Raw genomic sequence first — 7,552 nt, forward strand, 5'->3', positions numbered from 1 at the left:
GACATGGAGGACATTGGGGACATCCAGGACATTGGGGACATGGAGGATATTGGGGACAGCGGGGACATTGAGGACGTCAAGGGCGTTGGGGACATTGGAGGTGTCAAGGACCTTGGGGACATCCAGGGCCTTGGGGATGTCAAGGATCTTGGGGACATCAAAGAGTTTGGGGGCCTCGAGGACATCAAGAACATCGGGGACGTTGGGGACGTCGAGAACATTGAGGGAATCAAGGATAGAGAAGATATTTGGGACATCAAGGACCTCGGGGACATCGGGGACGTCAAGAACATCGGGGACATTGGGGACATTGGGGACATTGGGGTCATGAAGGCCCTTGGGGACATTGGGGGCATTGGGGACAACAAGGCCCTTGGGGACATCAAGGTCCTCATGGATGTTGGGGACATGGGGGACATTGGGGACATCAAGAACATTGGGGACATCAAGAACATTGGGGACATCAAGGCCCTCAGGGACATTGGGGACTTCAGGGCCATCAGGGATGTTTGGGACATGGGGGACATCGGGGACAGGGATGTCACCACCCCAAGGGACATTGGGGACAGGGATGTCCCCGACCTTGGGGACAGGGGTGTCACCGTCCTGAGGGACATCGGGGACAGGGACGTCCCAGACCTTGGGGACAAGGGTGTCACCGTCCTGAGGGACACGGGGGACAAGGATGGCGGTGACAGGGGGGTCACAGCTCTGGGGGACGTCCCAGGGTCTGGGGACAAGGACACTGGGGACAGGGGTGTCACCACCCCAAGGGACACTGGGGACAATGATGTCCCAAACCTTGGGGACAAGGACATCAGGGACAGGGGTGTCACCACCCCAAGGGACAGCAGGGACAGGGATGTCCCAGACCTTGGGGACAGGGATGTCACAGCCCTGAGGGACTTTTGGGACAGGGACAGCGGTGACAGGGGTGTCACAGCTCCGAGGGACATTGGGGACAGGGATGTCCCAGAGCTTGGGGACAAGGACATTGGGGACAGGGATGTCACAGCCCTGAGGGACTTCTGGGACCGGGATATTGGGGGCAGGGATGTCCCAAACCTTGGGGACAGGGATGTCACAGCCCTGAGGGACTTTTGGGACAGGGACAGCGGTGACAGGGGTGTCCCAAACCTTGGGGACAGGAGTGTCCCAGCTCCTGGGGACATGGGGGACAGGGCCATTGGCTACCGGGGTGTCACCGCCCTGAGGGACATGTGGGACAGGGACGTCACCAACCTCGGGGACAGGGACGTCCCAAACCTTGGGGACAGGGGTGTCACCACCCAGAGGGACATCACTGGGGACAGGGGCGTCCCAAACCTCAGGGACGTTGGGGACAGGGATGGCACCACCCCAAGGGACATCACCGGGGACAGGGACGTCCCAAAGCTCGGGGACAGGGACACGGGGGACAGCGGGGACGGGAGGTACAGGGGTGTCACCGCCCTGAGGGACATCTGGGAGAGGAACATCGGGGACAGCGGGGACAGGAGTGTCACCACCCCGAGGGACATTGGGGACAGGAATATCACCACCCCTGGGGACAGAAACGTCACCACCCCAAGGGACATCGGGGACATCCCAAACCTCGGGGACAGGGGTGTCACCTCCCCAGGGGACACTGGGGACAGGGATGTCCCAGCCCCGGGGGACAAGGACAGTGGGGACAGGGGTGTCACCGTCCTGGGGGACATCGGGGACATCGGGGACGGGGGGTACAGGGGTGTCACTGCCCTGAGGGACATCTGGGAGAGGAACATTGGGGACAGGGATGTCCCGAGCCTTGGGGACAGGGGTGTCACCACCCCCAGGGACATTGGGGACACTGGGGACAGGGGTGTCCCAAACCTTGGGGACAGGAATGTCACCACCCCCAGGGACACTGGGGACACTGGGGACAGGGGTGTCACCATCCTGAGGGACACTGGGGACACTGGGGACAGGAGTGTCCCAAACCTTGGGGACAGGGGTGTCACCACCCCCAGGGACATTGGGGACACTGGGGACAGGGGTGTCACCATCCTGAGGGACAATGGGGACACTGGGGACAGGGATGCCACCACCCCGAGGGACGTTGGGGACAAGGATGTCCCAGTACCTGGGGACAGGGACACTGGGGACAGGGGTGTCGCAAACCTTGGGGACAAGGATGTCACCACCCCCAGGGACGTTGGGGACGTTGGGGACAGGGGTGTCACCACCCCAAGGGATGCTGGGGACATGCAGGTCCCGGTCCTGAGGGACACTGGGGACACTGGGGACAGGGATGGCCCAGGGGACACCCGGGTCCAGGATTCTGGGGACACACCCCCGAGGGACATTGGGGACAGGGATGTCACTGTCCTGGGGGACACTGGGGACAGGGATGGCCCTGTCCTGGGGGACAAGGATGTCACCACCTCGAGGGACATCGGGGACAGGGGTGGCACTGTCCTGGGGGGGGCAGGTGACGAGGGCAGGGATGTCACCACCCCAAAGGACATTGGGGACATTGGGGACATTGGGGACAGGGATGTCACCACCCCAAAGGACGTTGGGGACATTGGGGACATTGGGGACAGGGATCTCACCACCCCAGGGGACACTGGGGACATTGGGGACGGTGACGTCACCATCCCAGAGGACACTGGGGACGTTGGGGACGGTGACATCACCGCCCTGGGCGCCCCCGGTGCCACCCTCCGGGCCGGTGGCATCACCATCACCGTGGAGGCCCCGCCCCCGGAGGACGATGACGTCACCGACGAAGATGACGTCACCGCCGATGACGTCACCGCCGATGACATCACTAATGACAACGACGTCGCTGGAAAGGACGGTGATGTCACCGATGATGTCACTGAGGGCGGGGCCGGCCCCGCCCCTCCCCCCGCGGTTGGTGTCCCCACCGGTGACGTCATCGGGTCCCCCCTCCCCAGTGACATCACGGACGAGGGCGGTGATGACGTCACTTCCTGTGCGCCGGGCGATGACATCACCTCCGGGCTCATTGACGGCAATGACGTCATTTCCTTCAGCCCAGAGGGACCCCCTGCTGGTGACGTCATTGCTGGGAGTGATGTCATCGCCCCCACCCCCGGGGCCGATGACACCGATGATGTCATCAGCCACGAGGCTGACTTCACTGATGACGTCATCGCGTGGGACGAGTTTGCCAGTGACGTCATCATGGATAGACGTGACATCACCGATGACGTCACAGCTGGGATGGGCTTACACGAGGACGACCTCAGCGATGACGTCATCACCGACCACGATGTCAACTATGACGTCATCGAGGGACCGGAGCCGGGCGATGACGTCACCCCCGAGAGCGACACCACCGATGACGTCACTGTAGGACACGACGTCGACGATGACGTCACTGCGGGACATGACGTCACCTATGACGTCACCACCTCCGATAGCGACACCGCCGATGACGTCACCGACCGCGGCTTCCCCGATGACGTCACGGGCGGGGACAGCTTTGCCGATGACGTCATCGCCTGGCCCCCACTCTCGGACGAGCCCGGGGATGATGTCACATCTGGAGATGATGTCACTGATGACGTCATCACTCGCCGCCGCCTTCCCTCCCTCCCTGATGATGACATCAGCGATGACGTCATCCCTGGCGGGCACCTCCTTGATGACGTCATCCACTGCAGTGACCTCACCGATGACGTCATGGCCGGGGACGACCTCCTGGATGACATCACGGGAGACGACGATGACGTCACGTTCCCGGGGCTGGGGCCCCTCCCCGCCGATGACGTCATCACCGCCAATGATGACGTCACCTCCTCCCTGCTCGGCGATGACGTCACCGCCTGGGACGAGCTCGGTGATGACGTCACGGCCGACGGCGATGACGTCACACCCTTCCTGCCCAGGGGGGGTGATGTCACTCCCCCGGGCCACGCCCCCGGCTCCGACGATGACGTCATGGGTGACGTCAGCGAGGGGGCGGAGCGGCCGCTGCTCGGGGCTCCTCCCATTGGCCAACGCGGTGACGGCGCCGATGACGTCACGGACGAGGCGACCCCAGAGGGCGGGGCAGGTGAGGGGGCGGGGCCAAGCCCAGGGGGTGGGGCCTGTGGGATGTGGGTGGGGCCTGGAGGGGGGAGGTGTGCCCCTGAAATGGGGCGTGGCCTTTCCTAATGAGGGGTGTGGTCCACCTATGGGGCGTGGCCTCCTATTTGAGGGCGTGGTCTGCACTTTATGGGCGTGGCCACGGCCAATTAACCCCCCAGGGTCATTTGCATATTCTGTGGGCGGGGCTCCAGGAATAGGGGGGTGGAGCCCATGGGGGGCTGTGGGCGGGGCCTCCCAGTGCTGACCACGCCCCCTATACGTTTGCCCCGCCCCCCAGGCGCCCCCCGGGCCCCGCCCCCTCCCGGCTGCCCCCTCGTGTTCGTGGCCCTCGTTTGCCTCCTGCTCGCCCTCCTCCTCCTCGCCGGGGTCTTTGCGGTACCGGGGGGGAAGGGGGGCCCCAAATCCTGGGGAGGGCCCCAAATCCCGGGGGGGGGTGGAAAGAGGGCCCCAAATCCTGGAGAGGGCCCCAAATCCTGGGAGGGTCCCCAAATCCCAGGGGGGAAAAAGGGGGGGCCCCAAATCCCGGGGAGGGCCACAAATCCTGGGGGGGTGTCAGAGGGGTCCCCAAATCCCAAGGGGAGGTCATGGGGGGGTGTCCCAAATCCCTGGCGGGGGGGGGGGAAGGGGAGGGGTCCTCAAATTCCCGGGGAGGGTCAGGGAGGGTCCCACACAGCTGGGTCCCTCCTGGGGGGGGTCCTGGGGGGGGTCCTGGGTTCTCGGGTGTCACAGGGGGGTCCCAGAGGGGTCCTGGGGGGGGTTCCTGGGGGGTCTCAGGTTCCCGGGTGTCACGGGGGGGGGGGCGGGGGGGGGCCCCCCCCCCCCCCCCCCCCCCTGACCCCCCCGTGTCCCCCCCAGGCCGTGCACTACGTGAAGGTTTTCATCATCAGCTCGTCCTTCTCCGTCCCCGCCTCCGAGTCCTTCCCGTGACCCTCCGTGACCTCTGTCACCCTCTGTCACCCCCTGTCACCTCTGTCACCCCCTCTGTCACCTCTGTCACCCCCCTGTCACCCCCCGTCACCCCCTGTCACCTCTGTCACCCCCTCTGTCACCTCTGTCACCCCCCTGTCACCCCCCGTCACCCCCTGTCACCCCCTGTCACCTCTGTCACCCCCTCTGTCACCCTCTGTCACCCCCTGTCACCTCTGTCACCCCCCTGTCACCTCTGTCACCCCTCTGTCACCCCCCTGTCACCCCCTGTCACCCCCCCGGCACCAATAAACCCCCCCCAGCCCCCCCCCCGTGTCTGTGGCTACCGCGTGGTCACGGCCGGTGGCCCCCGGCGGGTCCGGGCTTGTCCCCGGCTCGGGGACACAAAAGGGACACAAAAGGGACATTGGCACCGCGGGGACACCGCGGGGGGGGAACACTGGGGACACCACGGACGGTTTGGGGACATTGGGAACACCAGAGAGGGTTTGGGGACATTGGGGAGGGTTTGGGGACACCGGGGAGGATTTGGGGACATCAAGGAAGGTTTGGGAACACCGAGAGGGTTTGGGGACATCAGGGAAGGTTTGGGAACACTGGGAGGGTTTGGGGACATCAGGGAAGGTTTGGGGACATCAAGAAAGGTTTGGGAACACTGGGAGGGTTTGGGGACACTGGGAGGGTTTGGAGACATTGGGGACCCCGGGGGCCGGGGGGGGTTGGGGCCACCAGGGACACTGGGAGGGTTTGGGGACATTGGGGACATTGGGAACCAAGGGTGGTTGGGGCCACCGGGCCCTGCCATTGTCCCCCGGGTTGTCACGGGGACAGGCCACCCCCCGTCCCCACCCAGGGGACGTCCCTGTCCCCGCGCCCATAAACTGGGGACACCGGGACGGGGTCGGGCAGTGCCGGGAGGTGACAATGGGGACACTCGTGGTGGCCTTGGGGACGCTGCTGCTGCTGCTGGGGGGTGAGGGACACTGGGGGGGCATGGGGGACATTGGGGGGACATTTGGGACACTGAGGAGACATTGGGGACATTGGGGGGACATGGGGAGCATTGGGGGGACAAGGGGGGCATTTGGGGACATTTGGGGACAAGGGGGGCATTGAGGAGACATGGGGACATTGGGGGGACATTTGGGACACTGGGGGGGACATGGGGGGACATTGGGGGGGGACACTGGGGACATTGGGGGGACAGGGAGGGGTGGGGGGACATTTGGGACACTGGGGGGGACATGGGGGGACACTGAGGGATGGGGGGACACAAAGGGACACGGGGGGGACACACGAGGTCCCTGTCCCCGTCCCCACCCGTGTCACCCCCCCAGGACCCGCCGAGCCCGTCCCTGTCCCCGAGCCTTGGGGACAAGCGGCGATGTCGCTGCTGCGGGGACTGGCGCTGCTCCCCGAGGGGACACGCGAGGGGACACGGCCCCAGGAGGGGACACGCGAGGGGACACGGCCACAGGAGGGGACACGGCCCCAGAGGGGACTCTGGGCGTGGCTCCGGGATTTGGGGACCTGGATCCCGACACCCGACGGGCGACCCCAAGGACCCCCGGGGGGGCGACCCCAAGGGCCGGGGGGGTGGCCCCAGGGACCCTGGGGACGTCCCCAAGTGCCCTGGGGGCGTCCCCAAGGACCTGAGGGGGGTCCCCAAGGAGGGTGGGGGACGTGTCCCCAAGGAGCGGGGACGGCGGAGGCGCGACCCCAAGAGGAGGGGACCCGTCCCCAGGGACAAGGGACAGGTCCCCGAGGGGAAGGGACACGTCCCCAGGATGAGGAGACGGGTCCCCAAGAAGAGGGGACGCGACGCCAGGGACAGGGGACGGGTCCTCAGGGACAGGGGACGGGTCCCCAGGAGGAGGGGACAGGTCCCCAAAAGGAGGGGACAGGTCTCCAGGGACACAGGACACGTCCCCGGGGACGATTCCCACCCCACCAGAGACAGGGGACAGGTCCCCAAGGACAGGGGACAGGTCCCCAGGGACAGGGGACATCGGAGACGCGTCCCCAGTGGCCGTTCCCGCGTCCCCAGGGACAAGGGACGGGTCCCCAAGGAGAGGGGACAGGACCCCAAGGAGAGGGGACGGGTCCCCGGGGACAAGGGACAGGACCCCAAGGAGAGGGGACAGGACCCCAAGGAGAGGGGACACGTCCCCGGGGACGTCCCCCGGTCCAGGAGTGGCCGAGGAGGAGCCTTGGGGACATCGGGGACACCGCGAGCCGGGACACGTCCGGGGCCACCAGAGGCAGCGACAGCCACGGTGAGGGGACAGCGGGGACCTTGGGGACATCTCGGGGACACGGAGGGGGCGAGTGCCCCGCCCTGTCCCTCACCGTGTCCCCTCTCCAGGTTGGGGACACTCGGAGGAGCCGCGGGAGTGGCCGTGACACCGGGGGGGGGACGTCCCGGGGCCGTGGCGCGGTCACCGGGTCCCCTCCTGTCCCCGCGTCCCCACCCCGATGTCCCGAACCTGTCCCGATGTCCCCAACCTGTCCCTGTGTCCCCAACCCATCCCCATGTCCCCAA

At 66.2% G+C, this 7,552-nt stretch overlaps 2 protein-coding genes across 2 annotated transcripts in view; both read left to right on the plus strand.

The window, feature by feature from the left end:
- Positions 1 to 5,208, plus strand: part of LOC113940626 (putative surface-exposed virulence protein BigA) — a 5,467-nt gene extending 259 nt beyond the window's left edge. Inside the window, exons 2-5 of the mRNA XM_027631782.1 lie at positions 13 to 572; positions 2,169 to 4,048; positions 4,361 to 4,458; positions 4,939 to 5,208. Coding sequence (XP_027487583.1) covers positions 13 to 572; positions 2,169 to 4,048; positions 4,361 to 4,458; positions 4,939 to 5,010 — 2,610 coding nt within the window. The 3' untranslated portion in view covers positions 5,011 to 5,208. The remainder of the gene's footprint in view (positions 1 to 12; positions 573 to 2,168; positions 4,049 to 4,360; positions 4,459 to 4,938) is intronic.
- A 701-nt stretch (positions 5,209 to 5,909) lies between these two features.
- On the plus strand, positions 5,910 to 7,497 carry LOC113940624 (basic salivary proline-rich protein 2-like). Its single transcript, XM_027631779.1, has 4 exons — positions 5,910 to 5,983; positions 6,348 to 7,018; positions 7,112 to 7,286; positions 7,376 to 7,497. Exons 1-4 carry the CDS (start codon positions 5,935 to 5,937, stop codon positions 7,411 to 7,413), a joined length of 933 nt encoding a protein of 310 aa, XP_027487580.1. The 5' UTR covers positions 5,910 to 5,934; the 3' UTR covers positions 7,414 to 7,497.
- Positions 7,498 to 7,552: the final 55 nt, after the last annotated feature.

This window comes from Corapipo altera, unplaced genomic scaffold (assembly GCF_003945725.1).
Source record: "Corapipo altera isolate COAL_440 unplaced genomic scaffold, ASM394572v1 60810, whole genome shotgun sequence".
In the NCBI taxonomy this organism is placed as follows: domain Eukaryota; kingdom Metazoa; phylum Chordata; class Aves; order Passeriformes; family Pipridae; genus Corapipo; species Corapipo altera.

Coding starts and splice junctions, on each gene's coding strand:
- LOC113940624 (XM_027631779.1), top strand. CDS start 5,935: ATGGGGACACTCGTGGTGGCCTTGGGGACGCTGCTGCTGCTGCTGGGG. Junction 7,019..7,111: donor GTCCCCAGGGACAGGGGACA/TCGGAGACGCGT, acceptor GGAGAGGGGACG/GGTCCCCGGGGACAAGGGAC. Junction 7,287..7,375: donor CAGAGGCAGCGACAGCCACG/GTGAGGGGACAG, acceptor TCCCCTCTCCAG/GTTGGGGACACTCGGAGGAG.